The sequence below is a fragment of the Cupressus sempervirens genome, chromosome 10 (genome assembly GCF_028749045.1).
Source record: "Cupressus sempervirens isolate cs-2001-9-10 chromosome 10, ASM2874904v1, whole genome shotgun sequence".
Taxonomy (NCBI): Eukaryota; Viridiplantae; Streptophyta; class Pinopsida; order Cupressales; family Cupressaceae; genus Cupressus; species Cupressus sempervirens.
The window spans coordinates 777,386,858-777,414,022 of record NC_143127.1 but is presented as its reverse complement, the minus strand read 5'-3'; the positions used below and the strand labels follow the sequence as shown (position 1 = coordinate 777,414,022).

The window sequence follows — 27,165 nt, the reverse complement described above, 5'->3', positions numbered from 1 at the left end:
TCAACTGAGACCCCCAAAACACCCTATCAACTCACGAGGGTTGCAATGATGAGCTAACTCAATCAAATGCATAGACTAGCCAAAAACAAGGACATTACAATCCTCCCTCCCCAAAATTGCTTGTCCTCAAGCAATCCGATATGAAACAAAAACCTCCACTGGGACCCCACAAGAAGCAAGTGATGTCCTCGTCCTCACTAAACCAACTGAATGCAAATGCCATCAGTAGGTACCATAACATAACCTGCAACATAGCACCAAATATCTATGCTGATGTTGTAAAATTTGGAACATCACTAACTGGCGAATTCATAGGAGATCTCAACACACTCTCCTTCATTATACCTACCTAATCATCCTACAAACAATCCAACTTGGGCTCAGACCAAGTCTGTACCTGGTGCAAGTCCCAAACATGTGAATCAAATACCAAACTATAAATAGTCATCACCATATAAACTCTATCATCAATATGATCATCTTCATTGACATCTTCATGCTCTTGTGATGAGTCATCCTTAATCACATCAGTGTAAACCCACATACCACGCTTCGCTGCTCCCTTTGGCCTTACCACACAAGTATGACCCTTAGAAAAAGGCCCCTTGCACCAAAAGCAAAGTTGATGCCTCCCCAAATCTTCTCTAGAAGTGTCATAAGATCTTCTCACTAACTTGCCCTTGTCCTCAACAACTAGTGGGGACTCCTCATCATCAAGCAGAAGAGTAGAAGATTTCAAAGCAACCTTACTTCGAGAAAAGGACTCCAAGTCACATGCCTTTCTCATCACTAACTATAGAGAAGATGGGTCCAGTGACTTCACCCATCCATGGAGTGGCTCAGTCAATTCCTCCATGAATAACATCACTCGTCTACGCTCTAAAATATTATAAACCATGACTGAAAGCCTCTGGAACTCACTGATGTAGCTCTCTAATCCACCAAACTGCTTCAGCTGAGCCAACTCATGGAAGTACACCTCCGGATTCTTCCTATCAAATCTCTCGATCAGGCGATCCACAAACTCCCGGTAGGAAGTGATCTAATCATGTCGAAAAGAAACCAACCCATGATACCACCAATCATGGGCAGCTCCACTCAGATGCAACATTCCAAATTTGATAGTGTCCACTTCAAACATAGTACACACAGCCAAATATGTATCGAGTTTATGAATCCATGCTTGAGCTATAACTCTCCCAGTTCCATCGAAGTGCTACAAAGTCATCTTACTAGCAACTTGAAATAACTCATTATGTTGAGGTCACTGTCTCTCAGGTCCCGGCCTCAATCTGGAATGCTCCCATTTCTGAGTCAGGAACCTATCAAAATTTAAATGATATTTAATCACCTATGGTAAAGCATCCCACTCCGTAAAGTTTTCCAACACATCATCAACAAAAGTAGTCACCTAAGGCTCAATACTGACCGCATCCATCTCAGGCCTCAAAAATGTGGGCCTTCGCAACCTATCATGAGCGTCAATATGTATGTCAACTCTGTCAGCAAATCCACCACGATCCTCAACCTGAACCTGATCTACATCTTTGTACCCAACACCATCTTGAGTTCTATCCTCAACTCGAGATCTATGAGAACCAACAGAAATATCTCGAGCTCTCTCCCTACTCCATCCTCGAGGTAGTGCTATCTGTTGTAAAGTATTAGATAACTGTTGTAGTACATTTGTAATCTGTTGTTGTCCGGCTGCAATATTCCTAGATGCTTGCAAGGCATCTCTATCAACCTCAACAACTGTGGGTTGTGGTCCAGTGCCACCAAAACCACCCAAGCTACCAAACTGAATCTCTAGTTCACCTTCCCTGGGAGGCGAATTACGTCCCCTTTGGATATAGTGCATACCCAACACAAACCTCCTATCATCAACCATGATATAAAAAATAACAAATCAAATACTGACTGCACTTCGAACCAAGCACTAACCAAAATAATAAATGGAGCCCAATTCCTGCAGGCTAGCAGGAAACCGCTCTGATGTCACTGTAAAAACCCTATCTGATCTTTGTTGCGATATTGAAGTGTAAACTCAATTTTCCTTTTGTTTATTGCATATTGTTTTCTAATTTCAATGATTTTGGAATTTGGATACGAAATTGCTTAGGACAAAAAAATTACATTGAATAGAATTCTCATCAAAATATGCAGTGATTTATATTATTATTTGCACAAGCCAAGAAAAGTACAATATTAGATAAACCCGGTTTTAGAAAACAACAGCAAATGTTTGAGGATGAGATCACATCCAAAGCCAAATGACCAACCACAATTTAATACTATGTTGCAGGTAGTCAGCAATGCTTAACAATGTCACCACACATGCTAAAGACCCTCCAATCGCAACACATAGTTTGGTTGTAGTTCCGACTCCCCTACAATAATTCCGCACCACAATTGATCTCTGAAATAACTGTATGCAGCCTCTGAAAACCCTTACGAGGCCAGTAGTAATGCTTGCTGGTTTATGATAATTGTCATCCAACTCCTCCAAACAGTAAATGCGGATCAGAGACTATGTTGAAAGCAATTATTGTTGTTGGATGCCGCCTTAAGATGAAACTCAACCCTTATCTATTTCCAAAAAACTCATCTCCCAACTTACAGACTTCAGAATGAAGGTAATTTGATTTCACTTCCCAATTTCAGTCAAGTGCCATTTAAACAATCTCCAAAACACAACATGAATAGTAGGAGATATGCAATGCAATTCTCAGAAAACTTCTCAGAATCCCTCAGCCGGATAATCAATTAGAAAAGATTATCCAATGTAATACTCAAGAATCTTCTCCTTAGCTACAAGAATATAGTACAAGAGTGTTGGCCAATTGTATACTTCAGCGCAATTGCCAAGAATTTCTCAAATGAGACCCTTATACTTTAGCAAGGGCTCACAATTTCAGAACTCGAGAAAAAGCCACAAAGGCACAAAGAAAATAATTAATCAAGCATGCTTTTTCCCGATGAAAATAGCTCTCATTTATAAGCTTTTCGTTGGAAAAAGTTTCCATAAAATTCCACTTCAGAAAACGTGGAAGTTTCCCAAAAGAACTCAACACTAGAAACTTTCCAACTTGTTTTTTTAGAATATCTCTTTAAGTCATTATTATAATAATGCAACTCAATAAATAAATAAGACCTCATGTAATTATTAACCTTGATCAACCGCAGCTGACAACCGACTGCCAAGCCATGCACTGCACTGCTAAAAATAACAATTGCCCATAATAGACTTACTAAAAATAGTAAGTAATCAACTGAGACCCCCAAAACACCCTGTCAGCTCAGAAGGGTTGCTATGATGAGCTAACTCAATCAACTGCACAGACTGGCCAAAAACGGGGACATTACACTGCTATCACTTTGAAAAATATCAGCTCTGTAATACTCTCTGGCACTTGCTGCTTCATATCTTCCTAACATCTATTCGAATATGCTACAACAGCTTGTATACATTTGTCATTTGGTATTGTGTAACTATTATACTAGTTAGCTTAACATTACTTGGCTCATAACATCACTTATTTGATAATAGCATGTACGTACAGGCATACCATATTGGTTGTTCAAATCAAGCTATCATTATAAACTCTCTCTTTGTTATTGTTGATGACTAGAAATTACTACTCTCTATATTAGTCATGGCTTGGTGAAATTGTTTGTAGCAGCATTATGACTGTTATTTGACTGTTATTTGATGTGATAATCTGATCATACCTTTGATTGATTGCTCTTTTGGCATCTTTCTTTCTACTAGAATGTCACAACACTATGATGATATTGTAGTGATTATTTCTTGATAGCTGTGCTGAAATGTAATCTTCTTTAATGATTGCATCATAAATGATTTCATCCTCTCGTGCAATAAATAAGTCTAGATACTTGTGTTAAAAAATAAACAACCCTGTCGATCTATGAATATTGCTTTGAGTGTTTGGATATGTGCATAATATCATTACTCCATTTCTTGCAGCAGCATGCCATCCATTGGCACCTCTTAAATGTGACAATAGATGACTGCACTTTTCCATATTGCTTGCCTTGTGATATTAAAAAATCACTGCCCATGACAACATGTCATTATTGTTCATTGGTATATTTAAGATGTAGATACCTCTTGAACTGTCCTTGACTAATGATGATTGCATGCATTCTTTGTTTATATATGGAATGAATGCTATTTCCTATGACAATAGATACCACATTTATTGATCACACAGTCTAATGACTACTGCTCATGATTTCATACTTTGTTTATCTGCTGATTATCTATGGTACTTGCATGTGTTTCACTTTGATTGCTGATCACTTTATCTCTTATTAGCGAGTTGGGCTCAAACCCTTGTGGAAGCCACATTCGCGTCCACTCGCTAATCAGAGCACCTGTTACTGCACATGAACAAACTAGTTAGAAACAAAACAGGGTTTGGTTTTGCTAATGTAGATGCATGTGTAGGACGTAAAGATGAGATAGGTTAGTCATTGCTTAGATCCATTGAATCTAACCCATTCTTGTTTTCATTTTCAGGATTTGGCACTAGAGCGCGGGAAAAGAGGAGCAACAAGGCAGCAAGATCGTATATGGTCACAACGAACAGCAACACCGCTAGTCATTCAAGCAAATGACTAGCCCCTATGACACTTATGACTTATTTTTTCCTTTTCACACATGCACTTATGTTCTCAAATTCAAGCTTTGTTTTCCTTTTGGCTAGTTTCATGGCATGTGTGAAGCCTAAACAATATTTGATAATATATAACCTATTACATTTTCAAAAAAGAATCTTCAATATATTCTTTCACATTGTATTCTTTGCTTCATCAAATGTAATAGTTAATTTTGCAAATAATGGCCCAAATATTGGATGCATATGATAAAGAAAGATTGAAATGTACCTTTTTGACTTGAAACACAAGGCCCTACCTAATTGAGCTGGTAGGTATAAATTGGGTAATAGGTACCTCACTCACTCCTAGCACTAGTTATCACCCGCAAACTAACAAGCAAACTGAAATTGCAAATAAATGGATAGAAGGATATCTAAGAAATTATGTCACCGGACATCAAATGACACGGATCAAATGGATGCACTTAGGGGAGTATTGTTATAATACCACACATCATATGTTGTCTCTTCAAAGCTTTATACAGGTGTAAAGCTACTATGTTTGGAGGACTAATCAACTTAGAAAGGAAGGAACCTAGTGCACTAGATTTCATCCAAAGGAACATTGACATCATAAAAGAATTAAAGGAAAACTTGCACACTGCACAAAATCAATAAAAGATATATGTAGTCAGAAAGAGAATGGAAAGATCATTCGTAGAAGGAGATCTAGTGTTCTTAGGACTACATCCATACAAACAATCATCTCTTAAGAAGAATGGCACAGAGAAACTCAAACCTCGATACTAAGGCCCATACCAAGTAGTAAAAAGGGTTGTTGAGGTAGCTTATGAGCTGGAACTCCCAAACAATAGTCGAATTCACAATGTATTCCATGTATCAAGGCTCAAAAAAGTTTTGAGCTATCAAGCGGTACCCTATGCAGAACTACCTCCGGTAGATGGACAACTCACCATAGAACCCAAAGTAATCCTCTGAACCAAGAGAAAGACATTAAGGAATAGAGTGGTAAGGGAATTACTGATAAAATGGAAAGGATTGCCAAAGAAAGATGCTACTTGGGAAAAAGAAGAAAGGTTCAAATTGCTTGAGGACAAGCAAAATTGGGACGAAGGTACTATAATAACCCCAATAAATCCCCAATAATGTTTATAATGTATAAAACTTCCTTTTAAATATTCATCTATTTTTTACAATACCTATGGTAGGAATATCGTGAAATCTTATCTTAATAAAATATAAAGCATGTGATCGAGCAAGATATACTAAACCAATAATAATAAATAACTAAAGAAATGAATTTAAAAAAATTAAGAAACATACAAATTAAGCAACATTATTTAACTAAATAATCTAAAAACTATATGTTGGCTGCAGGACCAAAGTCCCAACCAAAGGTCGTGTCGTTGGCCAATGACCCCTAAACATTCCTTACCTTTGTATGAGTGAGATGGAAGGAGTTTGAACATCATCGATCAGAATATATACATCAGAGATAATACAGATAGGACATAGCAAATAAGACAAGGAGAAAAAATCATTTTCAAAGAAGAAACATATAATATTTGCATGCCTTATCATTGAAGGAAAGAGAAGCAGCTAAATCTAATGAATACGAAGGATTTAAAGATAGACATATAACACAACTATAATCTTTGATAAACCTACCAGTGCAGACGACCAACGGTGCACAGGATAGGAGATAGAACATAAGCAAACAAGGATATAGCATCAAGCCCGATAGTTAACAAAACAACATCCTCCAAACTATAAAGTCAAACAAGAATAACATCATACCAAATGTCATCCAATAGAGGAAACTGTACGCAGCCAACAGAGGAACACAGGAAATACTAACACGGTCACCAAAGGCCAATAAGAAGCTGGAAGAAAGGTGAAGTGACCTAAATGTATATATAGATATTCACTAGCAATATCTATTTAGAGTATCCTCAATAGTTTACACACACTACATGATTTTCCTTTCAAGAGAATAATGATAACAAGGGTAGGACTAATTTGATCATTCTATTAGTTAATTATCTGATATTTGGCACTTAGAGAATGTTGTTGTAAGGAGTGATTATCATCATAGAGGGGTACTATACTTTGATATTAATTAGTGGGATTTGATAATCGCATTTGAGACCAAGAGTTTGATAAAGGGCATTCATTAGAATGTCAAGTTTCTATTTATGAGAACTCAGAGATCAAAGGACATTCATAATTGAATGTCGAGGTTCCAATAATTGAAATCCCAGAGAGATTTGTGGAGAATCTCTCTCTCTCTACATATATACATATATATGTGTGTGTGTGTGTGTGTGTGTGTGTGTGTGGTTAATTATAAGCATATGTTAGAGATGAAAGACTTGGTTAGAGGTGGGATGTCTACCAAGTAGTGATTGTTAATGATCATACTCATTAATAGAGATCCCAGGGGCCTTGGAAGGCATTCTTCATATGATGATTACCCAATCGAGAATTAATCCCACTAGAGGGTTACGTGAATCTAAGAAGAATGCTTTCAAAGGATTAGGACAGTTTAGTAAGGGTAGTATTTTATCGATAGATAATTTTCCTATCATTTACTAACATAATGTAGATTTTGGCTTTATAATTATGTATTTTTGTCATGCACTAACATATTTGCTGCAATAACTGACATATAATACATAGCTGAGAAGAGGGGGCATTACAGCTGTATCAGAGCATAACAATGCCATCTTGTGAGTAAACGCTTATGCAAACTTATGAGGAGAACAAGAAAAACCACAATGAACAACTTAGCAAACAAGATGAGATCATATATGGAGCAAACAAACCAAACTATATTAAGTCAAATCAGGTCCTCCTCCGAGCTTTATAAAATGTAGGAAAATCAATAATTTAGGAGGTCAAACTAACCAAGGAAGAGATACTCGTTCAAACCATTCTGAAAATAACATTATGACCCCAAATGCTAACCTTCCTCAACCCACATTTTTACCTAGAGAAGTACACCCAAGAGAGGAGGGGATAGAGCAGCCTATGACTAGAACCGAGGACATTGCAAGAGCCTATGCAGCTCTAGAACCTCACATCAAACAAGCAGTATCATTTAGGGAACATTGCGGGGATAAAAGAAGAGAGATGCCTAGAAGCAATATGAATGAAGAACTCAAATGTAATGTAAGCAAGGTAGCAATTCCAATTGTTAATGGATCAGGGGAGATCACAGCTTATTAATGGTTAGAAAAACTAAACACATTTTTAATTTTAAAGCCCATGATGGAAGAAGATGCCCTCTAATACGCCATAATCCATCTAGGGGGAGCAGCACATGATTGGTGGACCCATGGACATATCTCAATAAGACATAAAGATGTAAAGCATTAAGAAGAATTCTCTCAAAAACTTATGAACATATTTGATGAGAAAGATATCGAATGGTACTTTCAAGAGCTAACACATCTTAAACAAACAGGGACATTAGATGAATATGTTAGACAGTTCCAAGAATTCTCAGTCATGATTCCCAATCTCTCACAAAAGAGAATCGCGTGCATGTTCATAGGTGGTCTTAAAGAATTCACAAAAACTATGGTGAAACCCCTTGAACCACAAACTCTAGAAGAAGCTATAAGAAAGGCAAAAATGGTTGGATCTAATAATAAGGGAAGGGCTCGAAGCTTCACTTCTAAAACATTCCATCGTAATGAAGGAGCAAGGAGAGATAACCAAAATAAATCATGTTACTTGTGTAAAAAACCATGGAATACTGGACACGGATGTCAACCAAGTGAAGAATTAATCCAGAAAATCCTATGTTTCAAAAGCAAGAAACCTTGGGAACTTGGCCATCGATGTAAAAGAGGGCAAGTAAACTAAATTGAAGAAACAAACAAAAATGCAAAAGTGGAGGAATCAAAGCAAGATACCCTAGCGATCATCTCTCAAGATGAAAAATAGGCCTTTTAGAATTAAAGGCATACTTAAAGGTCAAGAGGTAGTCACACTAGTAGATATGGAGCTTCTCATGATTTTATTAGCAAGCACTTGGTGGCAAAAGAAAGCTAAAAACTCAAGATTTTGAATGGCTTAGGCTAAAGTTGGCAAATGGATCATTAGATCATTGTACAAGGATAATTACACAAGTGGCAATATCGCCCCCAACAAAGAGAAATGTCATACGATATTTCAGCTCGGAAAAATCAAAATGGCAGACTTGTAACAATGAAATCCGAATATCCAAAGAAATAGAGCTAGAAACTTGGTTCTAGCCCCAAGGTGGGCGTCAAAAATGTAAGCTCCAAAGTAGACACACTTATATACCCCCTTCTATCCGAGATTTCCAAGCAAAATGGAGTCTTGAATGGCGGCTTATAGCTTCCTATCCATGACATGCAAGAATCTAAATAGTGTGATGGGGGCTCTCAAATGAACCTTGAGATGGAGACCCTTGCAAGGTGCACCACAGAATAGAAGATTCAAAGAGTACAAGCAAGAATGCTAGTATCCAAGAACTTCAAGTGAGAATGCAATGATGTAAGATTAAGCTAAGATGACAATGCAAGTGCAAGAAAGCAAATCTAAGCTAACAATATCAAGATTACAATCCCCTAATTAAGCAATATTAGCTAAGCTAAGTGCAATATAGGAGATACTAAACTAATACGCAAGTATGAAAGTGCAAAGTGAGTGCTCAAGTGCTCAAGAAATCAAGAATCAAAGCAAGAGCATAACAATAGCATAAACTTCAAAGATGAAGAGAGTGAGGAGAGAGCCTCCTTTTAAAAAGATATGGATGGTTAGAGATGATGAGGCAAAATCCCAAGATTCTCAAGAGACAAAATCAAAGGCTATGTTCAAGAGGCAAAAGAATGAGTGGAGGAGATTAAGGGGCAAAAGAGATTCTACTCACCTTGGAAAGTGTGCATTCAATGTGTAGACAAAAGTATTTTTCTGTTATTAATAAATTAGGAAATTCCTTTTTATGTGCACACATAGGATAAAGGGGATTTTTATTTAATTAAAAAGGGACATGTTCCTCTAATTAAATAACGACTTAGGATACGGTGGTCAAACCATAGGATAAAATCAAATAAATGAGTAATTGATGATTTGATCAAGGATTACTGATTGATAGATTATGCAAAATTGATAAAGCATAAGATGTGGTCTAGTATAAAGATTTAAAATGCTGAAAAGGGGCTTATAGTTTACTAGACCATTTTTGGCTGATTACATCCACCACCCTTTGAGGATTTTTCCTCACTCAAGCACAATTTCCACGAATATAAAGTGTCCCCTCCAACATGTTTAATCAATTCAACTCTTCACTTTGCTTGATCAATCCAAGTTGGAAGAAAGAGACTTATGTTTCTAAGTCAAAAGGTAAGGTGGAATTCAGCTTGCATAGAGGAAGTTTGGAACCTTTACTCATTTCCATCTCAAAACTCAAACTTATTAGCCCCATCCTTTGGATCACATTGTTGCAAATTTATGTTTTAAGAAAAGTAATGAGAATCGGAATCGAATCGGAATCGACAAGGCCAAATCAAATCATGAATCGGCCACGAATCGGCAAATTTAAAAAACCCTTGAAATTTAGTTAGTAACTTATTTTTGTAATGTCCCCCATTTCCTCGAAGGAGAGGAAATAGTCGAAACAATGTTATACGGTCCTCTGTTGTCTGTTTGCAAACATCGTATAATGTCAAGGGAATGCACAAGAGAGTTTGTACGGTAGCAGTGGAGCCATACGATGGGGAAGTAAAGGCCATAGGGACGGGATGGGATGTGGTCGTACAGTGGGGAAGTTAAAGGCCGTACGGAAGGGATGGGCATGGTCATATGGTGGGGAAGTAAAGAGCCATACGGAGGGATGTGTGGCCGTACAGTGAGCACATGTTTGGAACTGCTATACAAAGGGAAATATGGAGGCCATACACTGGAGAATGGAAGTTGTACAATGGAGAAGTGGTCGTACAGGTATAGTTGTGAGGGTCGTACAGTGAACTTAAACTAAGCTTGGAGGCCATAACATGTGAGGTCGTGGTGTGGAATGGAATGCAAGAGTCCATACAGACACGGAAAGTGATTGCAGAACAATTGATGCTATGAACAACAATGAGATTCAATGTAGACAAACAATAGATGAAATTACGCAAAACAAGAGAGTAGAACCAATAGAACACAAGGGTAATTCGCAATATGATGGTGCTCCGATTTGCTAGATCCAAGCGAAGTATTACAGGCGATGGAATAGGGTGAAGGTTGAATCCCACTGAAATCGGAATAGCCAAGTAGAGAAGATCTTTCACTTCCGAAATGGTGAACAACAGAGAATCCCAACTGGAATTCGCAGTACAAAGAAATAATCCAAAATGCATACCTAAAGACTACCTAAATAATCCCAACTGGAATTCGCAGTACAAAGAAATAATCCAAAATGCATACCTAAAGACTACCTACAAGTCGTGCTTAAATACTTGTTGGAAAACTTTCCAAGAGTGTACAAAGATAGCCAACGGTGACACAAACTACAGAAACAAAAATAAAAATGGGTCTAAGATATATTAAATCAATTGGCCCATTAACAATAGTTTGATAAATGATTTATTTTATAATGGGAACATTACAATTTCATAAACCCTTTATCGCTGATTTGATTCACCGATTCACAAATAATCGTTTGGCTTGAATCAAATCACCAAATCGTGTGAATTGTCGTGATTCTCGAAACTATGGTTGTAAGTGCAAATGCTCTGATCTCATCTTCTCCCCATCCAATATGAGCGTAGAATCTTGAGCGTTGAGAGGAATTTAGGATTCCTCAAGGCATGTGGAATTCCACCAACCTTGAGGGATTTTCACTTAAATTCATCATTTCATCTTCAAATTCCTCTCTATCTCGCGTTGTGCATTATTTGTGTGCAATCTTAGCTTGGGAAGAGATCTGGGGGTCCAAAGGATTATAATCCTTGGAGAGTGACCAAATTCGCCACCCTTCAAAGAATCTTCCTTGATCTTAAATCTTTCCCTCACAAAAACCTATGTTCAATTCATCCCACTCTTCGTTCTCTCGAATTAGATTACTATCAAATTACATTTCATTCAAGTCTAGGGGGATTAGTCTTGATCTTTCCCACCTTCAACACAAGGTGTGGAATTTTCAGTCCACCAAGAAATTTAGGATTGCTCAACGCATGGAAAATTCTGCCAGCCTTGAGGAATTTTCCACTTTCAACCCAATTTAGTATTTCATCTCAAAACTTAATAATAAAAAAACTCCCTCAAACTGCATCTATCCTCCTTTTCTTTCACATTACAATCCAAGTTTTGACTTGACCTACCCCTAACTAGATGGTTGAATTTGGATCCTCTAGAGGATTTTACCATAAAACTTCAGCTCTTCAGCTCTATGAAGCCCTTCTACATTTTCTCAAATGCAACTAAGTGGGGGAATTCACTTTGAGTTTGGCCATTTTTAAAAGGGTGGAAATTGAGTAGGTGAGAGGAATTTCTTCATACCTAGCTGGGAATTGAGGTTTCTAGAGGATTTGGAATGCTCAAAGGCTGGCAGATTTTGCCATGCCTTAAGGATTCTTCCTTGAACTTACTATCTTCCATGTTTCGTCTCACACTTCTTATTCACACAACTATCTTGCTTTGTTTCTCAAACTTGCAACTTCAACCACCTTCGAATCCATGCCTTTTCATTTATATTTTGCACAAGCCCCAAAACACAGTTCACTTTTCTTTTCTTTTTCCCTTTAATTTCATTTTTCACAATCTGATCTCTGTCTTCTGCCTAAGGTATTGACCTCTAGACTATGCCAGATTTGCATCTAATAACCTTGAGGTATTGCCTATAGGCATGGTTGGAAGTAAGCTAGGATTACAAGCCTTGGAGATAGGGTGTAAATCTAGGTTGTGAAGAGCTTTCTTAAATCTTAAGACGTGCCTATCCCAAACTTGGTAAAGTTATCCATTTCCCTCAAATCTCCTCAAGATGAACTTACAAAGGATTTTGGCTATGAGTTGCAGTTGATTGAATTGAAGTCTAACATCTTCCCTGAGTTCATCAAACTCAAATTTGCCTCCCTACATGACTTGAAGACCTAGAATTACCACTAGCTAAGACCCCTAAGACCATCAGTACTGTTAAAGCAAAAAGAGGAGCCCTCATTTGCAATGGGGCGATGGTCTATAAACCTCACAACAAGACTAGGTACAGGGTTGTCATATTTGTAATGATGACTTTAGGGGCAGCTATACAAAGGTGAAGTCTCACTTTTTGGGTATTGCATGCCATTGGGTTATAGCTTGTCCAAATTTAACTAAAGAGAAGAGTGTCATAGATTGCACATAGAGGTTGAAATGGGAAACAACAATTGACAATGCTCTCACCTACTTTATCAAGTGCACAATCATCTAGACCTAGGTCATCCACTATTGGTATTAGTCCTATTGATACAAGAGGAAAAAGGAAGATGAGAGGTGGTGAGAAGGGAGGAACAATTTAAAGTATGTTTAATGCACAAGCACAAGAAGTTTCAGAATCATCCATTCCTAAATTATTATTTTCTGATGCTCCCATTTCATGTGGCCTATTCCTCTTATTTCAAACAAATGGTGAAAGATATAGCCACTATGGTTCCCTCATTCACACCCCCTAGTGATCATAAGCAAAGAAATAACCTCCTAAAAAAAGAGTACTCCAAGGTTAACATGTTGGAGAATATGCGACGAACTTGGGTGAAGACAAGGTGCTCTATTGTGATGGATGGGTAGACTGATGTTAGACATTGACCACTCATCAATATCATTGGCACATCCCCTATTGGTTCTTATTTCCTGAAATTCATAAATTGTTCAAGGAAGTATAAGGATGCAGAATTCTAGTTCACCATTTTGAGAGATGCCATAAAGGAGATTGGGCTACACTAATGTTGTACAAGTCATCACAATTCAAAACATGTATAGAAACGGTTGGTTCGATGGCAGAGGATGCTTACAAGTACATCTTTTGGAACCCATGTGTTCATGTATTCAATGATGCATAAAAGACATAGGGAAGATCAATTCAATGAAGCAATTGATGTCAAAACCTAGAGAGGTTCAAATATTCATTTGCAACCACCACCTCACTTGCTCCTTTTAGGTCCTTCTCAAGGGAGTTCATCAGACCAGCTGAGACAAGGTATGCCAATTTGAATTACTTCATTTTATTAAATCATATAATACTTTAAATTATTGTTACATGTGTTTTCCAATTACATTAAGCCTTATAATTATATATATTATAGGTACACAATGTACTAAATCTTGATGGAGAGGATGCTTGAGGTGCATGAACCTCTACAATTGATGGTGGTGTTATCTCTAAAAGTTGCACCCTGACTGAATCCTAAAACTCAGTCACTCTGAGAAACATGGAAACACTCCTAAGTAGTGGGTATACTAGAAATAGGAGTGAATCTTCAGGTTCTAGGCCGGTTCCTATTGGAAAATCACCTATTTGCTCTTTAAACACAGATTCAAAGTTGGAAGGGAAAGAGATAGAAGGAGAATGAAAAAAAACTTAAAAGTTGGAAAGGGGATACACCAAAAATGACAACATAACAGGTAACTGGTCTCAATCTTGCAAAATTGTATCTTGTAGGTGAAAACTTCTCTTCTATATAGGCTTGCATAAGTATTTCACAATCAGGTCCTGAAAATAACAGTGAAACAAAAAAGACTTTTTACTTAACAATATTGTGGACACAAACTATGACTTGCAAACAACATACACTTCTGTAAAAGGTACTGGCTTAAACAAAATAATGAGGAATGACAAATTCATAGATTATTTTTATCAATCATACATTGAACACAAAGATACAAAAAGAAAAGAAGATTAAAACTACAAAAAGACTTACTCCAAAAGGTTCAGTCACTATGTAGTTAATTTCCAAACTGAGTTACAAAATTCTGCAAAAGTATACTAGGGACAAAGATGTCACAAAAGTTTACTTGCATAATCAAAACTTGGAACCCCTTACAAATGAGCCTCAAGCTCATATTTATGTTTTTTACAATCAACTGCATCATAAATGCCAAACACCCACTCCTTGGGCAATCTTAGTCAAAAAGACACTTTTTAAGCCCATAAAAAGACTTCAAAAAGGTGTGCAAATGGCCCAAAAGTCATGGCCTAACAATATCATCATAATTGCTCCTCATAAATGTAGTCTTATCTCCAAAAAGACTTCCAAAAGTCTCTAAAATGCAATAACTCCCCTCAGCCTGAAAATATCTGCAACTTGCTTCCATATCTTTTTAGCATTTTACCAAAGATATCTATTAACCTTTAATATATAAAACTATAAAAATTACTTATAACATATTTAATATTCAAAATGAGAATTTAATAATTATTATTAATAAATACTAATTATATTGTTATTATTAACTGGCCATTAAATCAATTAATAATGTCAATATAATATATTTATTAATAGTAATTATTAAATTTCTCAAAAATATTTAAATATATTATAATTAATTAATATTTTTATAATGCTAAAAATTAATAAATATTATAAGGCTTTAATATCAAATACAAATAAAGTGATTTATAAGATCATCACTTTAATTAATATTGATATTTTACATCAAGGAAATGAGGAACTTTAAAGCTTTGGACATTTGCATAATTTAGTAAATCTGAAAAATAAAGGCAAAACCTTTATTCTTCTACCCACATGAACTATGGACTTAGGAGATTTTATAAAATGAAATGTCTTTTCTTTAATAAAAAGGCAAAACCTTTCCCCTATCTCATTCATGTGAAGGAAAGAAGATATTAGGGAAAGGTAACCTAAAAACTTCATTCATTTCATTTGATTTGGCATTCACGTGAACTCTAACCCGCTGGAAAAAATGAGGGTTTGGAGGTAGAAGAATGAAGATGCTCTACTCGAGTTTTCCTTCTATTTTTTGGGCATGTTTTCCTCTTCTCCTTGGCTCAAAACGTAGGTTATTCTCTTCTCTATGGCTGCCATTTACATCATTTGCTAGGCATTTTTGTACTAGCTGGGCAAATATGAAGACCTTTGGGCTCCTATTGGCTTTGTTCCTCTTGCTGGTCTGATTTTCTGAGCATTTTGTTCTGCCATTAAAGAGCAGATTTTATGCTCTTCTTTAAACTTTGATAGCAGATCGAAATCTACAATTTCTAGGCACATTCTTTGCTCAAAAATGAAGATCATATTTTGCTCTTTTCTGGGTATTTTCTCTGCACGTTTTTGCTGCTGTAGCAAGCATCTGTGGCTCACACAGAAGAAATCTGGGCACTATTTAGTGCTGTAGCATGCATTTTCTACTTGTCTTCCTTGCTGGGCCGCCATGAGAAGAGGAAATAAAGATAGTTTTGTTGGGCATTCTTCATCTACAGCTTTGTTGGTATGGCATATTTTTCTGATCTTTTCCCTCTAACAAAATATGAGACATTTCTTGTAGATATATTGCTTATCTGCTATCATTTTTCTCAAATCTGAAAACCTTTTTAAGCAATTATCTTTTTTAGAAAAAGAGAAGGCATGTCTCTGTTGAAAAATTTGACATGTAGAAGCTCATGTACAGAATCTTATTGCTCCATAAATGTCTGTAGCTTACTTTGATATGTCATTTTCTCATTTTGCTTTCAAAAGACCATGGTTTGTCATGAGCAAACTTATCATTTATAAAACACAGTATTGCTGCATTTCATTCCGAAAGAAGCTCCTTTTAGCACTTAATATCTCTAGCCTCATCCGGATGGAAAGTTGTGAAAATGATGCTCCCATGTTGTAATGACACTGAATGCATCTCATGTGATTCCCATTGTTACCATGAGTAATCTGATTGTTACATTTTCATTAGTGTTGAAGCTGCAATAATCATATGTATGGTTAATGATTAATTCCCACCATGGATGTCACCTGTATATTTGTACTTGACATGTTGCTTCATGAGAATGCTTAAAAAATATCTGAAAGTCCTGCTACATTCTAGATTCAATGGTGATTGACAACAGTAAATGCATTATTCTTCAAAATGTTGCTTGATCTGTGATATCTTTCATGTATCCCTCATGATCTTGTAGCTGCATTTTTGTAACATCACTTTCTTTTACTTCTGAATGCTTTCTTCTCTGTTGTATATATGTTGAGGCTTGAAATTGAGCAGCCTCATGTTTGTTTTGTTTCTAAAGAGTACGCCAGGCTCAAAAACCCCTGTGGGAGCCTACTGTTATATCCGCATATCTGTTAGAAACATGACACTGCACAGTGAACAAACACATTAGCAATAAAGAGTTTTGATATGTTTGCTTGCTTCACTAACTATTGGTATGCGTTCTTATTTCATGAAAATGCGTAGCATCTTAGGAATATGAAAGTGATGAAAAAGTGAGATACTAGCATTGCTTAGATCCATCAGATCTAACATTTTCCCTCTGATTATGTAGGATTTGGAAGCTTGGAGGGAACGGGATGCGGAACAGCAATCAAGCGGGGACGAGAAGACACAATGTGACGAGTCATTACAGGCAATGACTAGTGCCCATGACCCTTTCCTTGCTCTTTAATCTTATCATGTTATTTATTTTCAGAAAGTAGGAACTCATAGCAACAATCTAGGGGCTATTCTCAGTCATTTGTGTGAGAGAATTACTTTCAGCACGACATTTCATTTCATCATTTGCAACTATCAAGTGTATCTATTTGATTGATGAAACAAGGACATTCTTGTATGAAATGAACAACATTATGCACTTTTATCTTCGCTGCTTAAATTTTACACGTGTGCAAAATTTTAGTAAAAGGTGGTTAATATAGAATAGACATGATGATCTAATTCTAGCTCTCTTGAAGGAAAATTGGTCAAGCAAAATATTATTGATGAGAGTTGGTAGACCACAATTAGGTAAGTTCCTGAATTTATTTAACAATTAACATTAAATGTTAGTCGTTAGATTGTTGTTTATCATATTAAATTTAAATTTCTAACTCTGATTATATATTTATAATTCTTTCGAATTTTTTGTTTGTATTTTACAAATATATTTGCTCTGTCATCCCACCCATCATAGATGTCATTAGATATGCTAATATAAACTCTCCTAGTCTTGGAGAGATATATGACACATTTGCTAGTATGTTAGGGAAGATAAAAGAAACAATTATAGCTTTGGATCTTACTTTGGGGTTATATGAGCAATATATTAGGCTCATTGTGACATGGAGGTGGAACACAATGAAATACCCTTCTTGATATAGTAGCCTACACTCTAAATTCCAAATGGTATGCAAAAATGGATGGAGGGGTGTCTCCATGTGATGATCTAGGTGTATTAGATGGATTCTCACAAGCCATTGATAAAATGCTTTCAAGGGAGGAGGCCTCCATGCTTTGCACACAATTTGTTGACTTCAAATAACTTTGTGGTCCAACATTTAAACCACAGGCGAGGTTGGATAGAGTCATATTGGTGATGAAAATATTGTCATTGATGTCAAAGGATATCATAATTTTGAGAAAAGATAAAGCATCATCAATATCAAAGAGCTTCATCCTTGTATAGACCATCATACCAAACTTATGAAGGTATTTCTCAAACTTCCGGATAATATAATTTGTAAAGGAGCAATCATGTTGTGGAGAGTGAAAGTATTGTTATTCCCTATCAACGTTGAGTCTTCATTAGTGATTTATATAGACAGCTATACGTTTGATGTTATAAAAGAACAATGATGGAAATCTGAATGTTATGCTAGACAATTCAAACCTTACAGTGATCATCCAATGATATAAAAGAATATGCGTCATATCTTCCTCTTATCAAACTATGTCAACGTCATTTTATATATGACAAATATTTGTACTAGGAAAGCCAGTAATGAGGTTGGAAAGATACACAAATTAATCAGTGTTTGTTGTCTGTAAAATATATATTGCAGCCAATGGCTAGAATTGTATCCGAAAGGGCGCGTAACGGTTGAGTCAACCCTTCGGGAAAGTATATGTACAATGTCTAGAAAGAGCTATTGAGACATCATAATCATCATCGTAATCATATGGTAAGCATTGAAGCGCATATTGCGTATATGAATAAAGTATTTGTTTTTTGTTATATCTTACTGTACTACATGCAATAAGTATACGTTTACCCTATACGGTAAAGAGTGTTTGATAAGTATATTTTAATCACTGGAATCGCTGATTCTATTGTTGACTCATGGAATTGATATTTAAGCTCGGATGGACCAAGAAAAGTTTGCAGGTGGAAGATTGAAACAAATAAAACAGAAATTTATAAGAATCCATTGAATGAGGAAAGAATTGATTGATAGAAAAAGGAACGATGCCAAATAGAAAATTAAGAAGAAAAGCAACGAACAATGAAAGGATGAAGTTGACATACAAAATGCACCAACAGTGGTCCCTTCAGCGATAATGTTGAGAAGGCAAAAATCATTGTATGCAGCAGCGAATATGTACTTACAGAATCAATGGGTCGATGAACAATGCCAGAGCAAACGAGGAGGTTTGGATATTCACGAAACAATAGTGTCTTAGCGTTGAATGATGAGATAGCAAGATAAAGCCATTAGTGTTCACAGGAGTAGGAAATACAATGTGCCCAGGTGTTAAGAAGAGCTGAATATGATGCCGAATATATCACTCATTGAGTGCAGCAATAATCTCATACAGGTGCCATCAGTTTTGGAAAATAAAAACAAATATGCAGTGACTATATCTTGGAAAATATATTGTTGACGGAAAAGAAACTGAAGCTTGCTTGTGTTCTACAATGAATGATTATGCAAGCAATTCATATTCATGATAATTGGGAAGGCCACATATATTCTGAATGTGGTATTGAGTAATATCAATTAGGAGAAGGAAATGCATAGTATTGAAGGTAATGTGGAGCAATAGAATTAATGTTTTATAAGAATATATGCCTAGTCCAAGTCAGCTATTGGAGACACGATTCTATACTCAATAAAGGCAATACCACTTACCATTGCAATCATAAGTCAAAGAAGGAAACATGAATAAGACACACAGTTTAAACTTGGCAAATGAAATACAGATGATGTCAAGAGCTGTGAAAGTTTCATTCATTTATATTATAAGACAACTGGAAGTAGTATTGTAATATAGAAACTAATTGCACACAGCGACGAGCCTAAGTCAAGCAGTGATGAATACATCCATGCCAAACCATGGGAAAGACAGAAAATATTGTTCAAACATATACAAGATTGCTAAGGGAGAGATCAACAATCATAGATAATATGTAAATATACAGGGACGATATTATGAAACGCTAATGATATTTATCAAAGAAAATAAATTACCTTATTCATTATCGATGGTTAAAGTAAATTGAGAATCAAGAAAAGTCGTAAATGAAAAGTCATGACGATTTGTGAAAAGAGATAATTCTAAGAAGATTGTAAGGTATATACTGAAGATGGAATCTTAACATAAATAATGTGCAGATATATTAGAAGATATATTATTAGAAGGTGGTATGAGAGGAGAAGTAAGCGGTGGAGAATAAATACAGGGCAAGTCAGTGTCTGAAGAATAAGAAAGAAGTGAGCATATAGGAATGTGTATGTGAAGTGTATATAAAAAGGAGTTGTGTTAACTATGAAAGTGCAATAAGAGCTATGGACAAACAGTGTGAATCATATCAGCAGAGAGCAATAACAAAGTATATATATTTATACAGGTTTTATCAATCTGATATAGAAGAGATATAAGTATACAGATATACATGAAATATATATGTAAATATAGAACATATAGATTAAAAGTGAGTAAGAAGATATACTTGAAAAGATAAGAAAGTGTGTGGAGCAAATTGATAAAATTAGGACTATAGTTGAATATATATTCAGATTTTTTAAATCTGATATATATATTATGAGTGGATATGAAAGATTGTTGTTCTATTGAAAAGGGATTTAAAACAGATTGATTTGAAGAAAAGAAATTATGTTAAGAAAGCGTCCATCATCAATTGAGTTAGCAACATTGACAAGGTGGAAAGGAAGTTTGTGTGCAGTGGGTCAGTGCTCACGAAGACAAGCAGTGGGGGTTGGTGCTTCTAGTAGGTCGGAGCCTATGAAGTGTGGGAATTGGAGCTTCCAGTGAGTTGGTGCTCATAAGCATAGATGTTGAAGCCTCTAGTAGGTTGGAGCCTACAAAACATTGTAAAAGAACAATTTATATAAGAAAGCATTTATTTGTCAAGGTTTTCTCCCGCATTGGGTTTCCACGTAAAAGTTTTGTTATTGTATTCATGTGCATAATTGTTGATTCCAACATTTAAGTTTTTAAAGTTATTGTTTCAACAAAAGTTTTAAATTGGCAAAATTGTTATTATATTGATTCACCACACCACCCCCGCCCGCCCCCCCTCCCCCCGCCTCCCAATATAATTGTGTGCTCTTCAATTGGCACATTAAGATCCTACAAAGTGGTGGAAATGGCATGGGAGGATACATCACAGTTGAAGGTGCTTGCCTCTCGCCTCCTTGTGCTGGTTGCTATTCCCTTGCTACAAAGAGGAACTAGTCTACATATGCTTCTATCCATTAAGAGGGATAGACTTCCCTCTAGATGAGCGGAGAAGCTAGTCGACATGCATAGTTCTCTTCAAATTTAGGATCATCAGACTCAAAAGTATAGGGGAATGTTGGTCCTAAAAGTGTGGCCCAAGTTAGTGAGGAGATACTGTCGGTAGTGGTTGGGAATCCGTTGGATAAGGATGCACTTGCAGTGGAGCATGATAGTGGCAATGACTTAGATGACTCTAATTTTGATACAATGCTAAAAAAGAAGAATAAGAGCAGTAGTGTGCTTTGTTTTTATGTATTTTGATTTTTATAGTGAGCATGAAACTGCGTGGCAGGATTTTAGCCTTTGGACAATTTGTGTGTTAAACTTATTTTTTTATTATCACATGCATATTGACAATGAATCCCAAATTATAAGTGCATATTATTGAGCATTGAATCGGTTGAAACTTGAGAATCTACTTTTAGTATTTAGTATTGAAACAATGAAATGTTGTATTTTCAAGTTCTATGATGTTTAAATGGCATGCTTTATCCATATTTTCATATGAATGTAATGTATCTCTGCAAACTTGTCTATATATTTTTAAAAAATTCTATTTTATATAGCTGTCCCCCTTGCCGTCCCCAAACTTGGCAAAATCCTAGAAGCTTGTAGCCCCGTATCCATTCCAGAAACTCATGATGACACTGAAATTTACACCAATTTATTCTATTTTGAATTTAGATTCTAATATTAGTTTAATTTTAGATCCTAGCACCATACGCTCTTATCAACCACCTTTCAAAACACTTTGGGACATAGAACTTTAGCAGTGACTATAAATGGCACACAAGTGGTGGTGTAATGATGCAGCTGAGGAAACAAGCAAATTGACAAGGAAACAATTGGCTCTAGGCGACATGAAAATAGACTGTCTGAAACCCAATTGCTAATGCTTTAGTTTTTCACCGATTTACTTAGGGGATGTGGGTTGCTCCCCAAAAAAGGGTCATCCCAAGTGTGGTGAGATAGAGACAAATTCTCCCTTTCATCACTTGTATCCAAGCTTCCAAACGAAACCATTCCCCTCTAGTTTCCAAGGACAACCTACCATCCCCGAGATAAGATGATGTACCCTTTAATTATTAAAAACATTAAAAACTAAAAAAAATGCAACAAACAAAAGGAAAACGAATGGAGCTTCATTAAAGGCAGTCAAGTTATGAAAAATGGTATTCTGGCCTCAAAGACCATAATTTAGGCTCGGATCTTGTCCAATGGATCTCATTAGGGGGGTTAATCCTCAGCCCCGCTAAGAGTTGCCAAAGAAAGACCCCCACTTTGGTCTTCAAACCCAAAAAAGGAAATATTGTTTTGGGCCGCACCATATAAAAAAGCAACATTTTTCCCCTATTTTTATAAATATTTCAACATTTCTAGTTTCCCAATTTTTTTCCTAATTAAGTTCATAGTAGATGGACTCCATTTCTACTTTTGCCAATTTCAAGTAATGTTGCTATTGTTACAATCAATGATTTAGAAGTAAATATAATTATCTTATAATCTTAGTGAAGATGCCTAGATTTCTAGCACTTGTACATTGGCACCGCAACAGTGCAACTTGTTGTGGACCTTCGTTAAATTCTACTCTTTTGAGGACTGCTTGTTTGAAAACAGAAGAAATGTACACACTCAGTTAATTGGAAGTATTAGATAATGGAGTGGCTGAATTGTAATATATATGACCTATGCCTTCATCATTTGATAATTTATATAGTTAATTACTATAAGCTTATAGAAGTCAACAAAATCAGTACTATGGAATCACCGTAGCCTAATTATGCTATAAATAGGAGGCAATCATTTACTATTGCTGATCATATTTGTAAAATCTGATGTCTTTATAAAGATTGTGGAGGTTACCCCAAAATGGTTCATTTTGATATTCAGCAAATTGTCATCTATTTCACTTATATTGCAAAGCTCATTTAGTAATTGTTACTGTTAATTTGTTCTCCTAATTAGTAAATTTGGTATAATCAAACTGAACTCATACACTATCAATAGATTTGTTGGAAGACATTAAAATTGAATATCTCGTTTCTATTTTGTGTTTTTGTATGTACAAGTGGTGGAGTAAACATAGGTAATGACTTAAACATCAAAGAAGTACGAATTTTACATGGTCAATTCAATTGTAACCGTGAACGCCTTGAAGAGACTCTCAACATAAACATGACTAAATATGCCAAAAAAAAACGTACCTAAAGAAAAAATTGAACATCAAAATAACTTTTTTCACAAAATAAGTGCAATGAACTGAATGCCTTGCAATCACAACAATGTATATGCAACAAATTCAGAAAAGAAAATATTAATTTTTTGTTTGGCAAAAGCATTTACTATTATATTTATTTAATACAGAAAACAAGTATGAAATAATTTCCACAGTAAGTCAGTGGCAACTGCAAATGATCTCTATCTTATAGAGAAAGGTTGATTGACTAACAAGTTCTCCATCTGAATTCCCACATTCCACAAAGTGTATGGTAACATCTTGATTTGTAATCTCCTTGTGACGAACTTCACACGCCTCTATAATTTCCTTGCGAGCACAGCTACTTAAATTCCATGCTTTGTGTTCTTCCATAAATGAATTGGAAAATATCTTTCACAAACAAGTTGAAAATCACTTCAAATCTATAAAAACGCAAAAGTAATAAGTTAGACCAGTGTATGCCTTCCATCTCTCATTGAAATCTAAACATATTATTTAAAAGTTCAGTACCTCCTTGTTTTTCTATTCTGGCTTTGTGCTCATTTTTATGCCCATAGATCAACTTCAGAATTAATTACTTTCTTGAAAAACATAAAATGCTTTTGAAAGAACAAATTAATCAATCATTTCGACTAACCTGTTGAACTATCTTATCAGAAAAAGGATAGGCCGGTTAATTTGCATGGATTGGCAGTTACTATAGCCGTTAATAACCCGTTGCTTTAGATACTTATCCTTTATTTTCTTTGTCACAAATGTATAACCACAGCTAGAGCACTCATACTTTAACAATGTGCATACTATAGATCTCATTTCTTGATAGCTAGGACATTAATAATATTTTCTTTATAATAAAACAGAATAAATAGGATGTTATACAACTTAGTTGACTTTGCCTTATGCATTTGTCCTTGGCTTATTCTTACACCTATGAGCACTTTCGAGACATTATAATATCTCCTACCATAGGCTCTCTCACTCCAGATTGTCTTGCAAGGATTCTCTCATATTTATAATGTTTGTACTTTTCTTTTCAATGTAATTCTACCTTGTGTTTTTCTGGAGCTTCTTTTCGTTCAAAAGTTAATTATACTGAACCTGAACGTATAAACCTAAGCTGAAACTACCCACTTACCTGGATATAAGCAGGTTTTTTCCCAATCATTTGAATATCACTACATAAACACAATACGAGATATCGTTTGTCACGTCAAAAAAAGCTACGCTTCAAATAGTGGATAGGAAACCGTTTTCATTAAAAAGACACCCAAAACGATTTTTTATAATTTTTTGCTTCTTCCACTGCTCCTAATTGCTCGAAACCTTTTTCATTCAAATGAAATCGCAAAAACGTATCACTGCAAAGCTTTTGTTAAAAAACATTTCAATCAGGCAACGCAAGTGAATATCGTACTGTATGTGAACATTTAGAATGACAAAACCTAAGCGGAGACAAGTCACTTGCCTGGATAACGCAGTTGTTTTTCCGATATTGTTCACTACAGCAGTGTCATGATCTAACATAGTTCGTCCCTTTAAAAATATATATAATAAGGCTTCATTTATTTTTGTATCGCACGGACCCACGTTACGCGCGGTATCTTTATTAGTCCCTGTCTTATAGGGTTGGCACTCTCTAAACAGCCACGATATTGCACCCACCTCTCCACTGTCTTATAGGGTTGGCACTCTCTAAACAGCCACGATATTGCACCCACCTCTCCACTGCCGTTTCAACGCCGTTCCGTCCACTGCCAGTCACTTCGTCCGACGTGACCCCGCACCCCAGAACTGCCGAACAAACGCGTTCAGCAAGGACAGACGCACCGTACTGCGTTCAGCAATGACAGACGCGAAGTAGAACTGACGCAGCTAGTATCAAAGAGTAATCTAATATCAATATCAGCATCTTAAATTTACAATTGTAAAATTGTGATCACTAAAAAAAAAATAGTTTTTTAACATAGCTATCAATTTTATATTATAAGTACATATATTGACCATTTGTTTTTTTCTTATAATATTTTATTATTAACTTATAACCAAAAAAACATATTAAGATAAATTTTTGTACACTTAAGTTTGATTGCATGATATTGTAATCTAATATAGTTCTTTTAGAAGACATTATTAGTTAAATATCTAATATTTAATTATTAATTAATTTATGTCATTGCAATGGTTAATTCATTAAATTAATTCATTATCAAATTCACTTATAGTCACATGATTAGTTCAATCTCCCTTTCTCTACAAATTTAAATAAAAATATATATAATTTCAAATTAAAAACATATATTCATTCAAATTAATGTCAAATTGTCCTTTTGAGTTGGTCTAGTGGTGGAGAACTTGTACTCTTGAAAGAGAGGTCACAAGTTCAAATCCCACTGAGGGGTAGGGTATGTACGCCTCGTTTGTAGGGCCAAGCGCCTCTCGAAAAAGAGTACGAGGTAGTCCCATATCACTGTCACCATATGTAAATCCAAAAATTATGGCATAGTGTCGTGGACTATAAAACCACCTTTCCTTACCTTTCCTTTCCTTTCAATCAAAACACATGACCACTAATTGTAACCTCATCTTAATCTCTAGCTTAACCCTTGAGCCAAGATTCAAGACATTCACACACCAATCTCTATAAATTAGTTAATTAACCTTGATTAACCCATTCTCTCTCCTCCCATTACATACTATTTATAAAAATTCTCTTGCACACTAATCAAATAATAATCCAAGTTTAATCAAATTCTAGACGTTTGGTTGTGAGGGCTAATATATCTTAAGCTAGCCCAAGTCAACGCTCATGTCACATCTTCCCACTTTCTAACTTAATGCATTTAAAACTTTTTCTTGAATGCAATTACACATATTTTACACCTCTTACACTTTTCATTCCTCTAATACTTTCCAAAATGGCCATATTCCTCATCTTCCCAAAAGCATCTCTTACATTTCCCTTTGGCTCTAAAATTGAATTAAAAAGCTTTCTTGATTTTTGGGAATATGAATCACTCTTGAGTGCCTTAAAATATTTTATTATTTTATGGTATTGTCTTAGGCTACCTAGCAAATCTTGGTCTAATTAAGTTCAATTGGAAAATGAACTTTTCAATGCACCTTTTTGAGTTATTTTGATGTAGAAATCCATTAATCTAAGTGACCCAAGGGAACACTCCTTATTTGTATCCTCTCCCTTTCCTTCATGGAACTTGATTTACAAGAAAGGTTGAATTAGTTCATTTCTTTTAGAGAGGTTTGTCTAGAGGGTGAATTTTCTCTAAGTATCCAACATGGTCAACTAGGCTCTTGCGTGAGTCACACACATAAACATATTGGACAACTTACTAAAAAGCCTAAGTTGTAATCACCCTTTAAGCCATGGTATGTTATTTATAGTGCAATAGGATTGCTTCATCCTCTGACACTACTCATTATATGTGTATCCTTGGTTTGGAGATATAATGCTTTTAGTTTTCATCACCAAAAGTTGGGCATACCCTTGCAAGGGATCCCCTATTTATCCCTACCTTAAAGGCCTTATTAAGTGCATTTTTTGTTGTTCATCTCCACATTGACTTACATCTTAGATTGAGAGGGACACAATGCTTCAGGGTTAAATACATCAAGATTCTAGGTTCCTCCTTATGAGCC

General features: G+C 35.7%; 1 protein-coding gene across 6 annotated transcripts in view; it reads right to left on the bottom strand.

Annotated features, from left to right (window-relative positions):
• Positions 1 to 25,379, bottom strand: part of LOC149536178 (uncharacterized) — a 203,970-nt gene extending 178,591 nt beyond the window's left edge. Inside the window, exons 1-2 of one of the 6 annotated variants that reach the window (XR_016356796.1) lie at positions 24,977 to 25,377; positions 23,743 to 23,933 (exon numbers count right to left, since the gene is read on the bottom strand). Coding sequence is in view for 4 of the 6 variants with exons in the window: in XM_089803747.1 (XP_089659873.1) it covers positions 23,743 to 23,883 (141 nt within the window). In the remaining 2 variants the exon portion in view is untranslated. Of the gene's footprint in view, positions 1 to 23,742; positions 23,934 to 24,148; positions 24,556 to 24,646; positions 24,848 to 24,976 lie in introns of those variants that run through there. The other 5 variants (XM_089803747.1, XM_089803744.1, XM_089803745.1 and 2 more) reach the window with 5 other exon arrangements.
• Between the last annotated feature and the right edge of the window lie 1,786 nt (positions 25,380 to 27,165).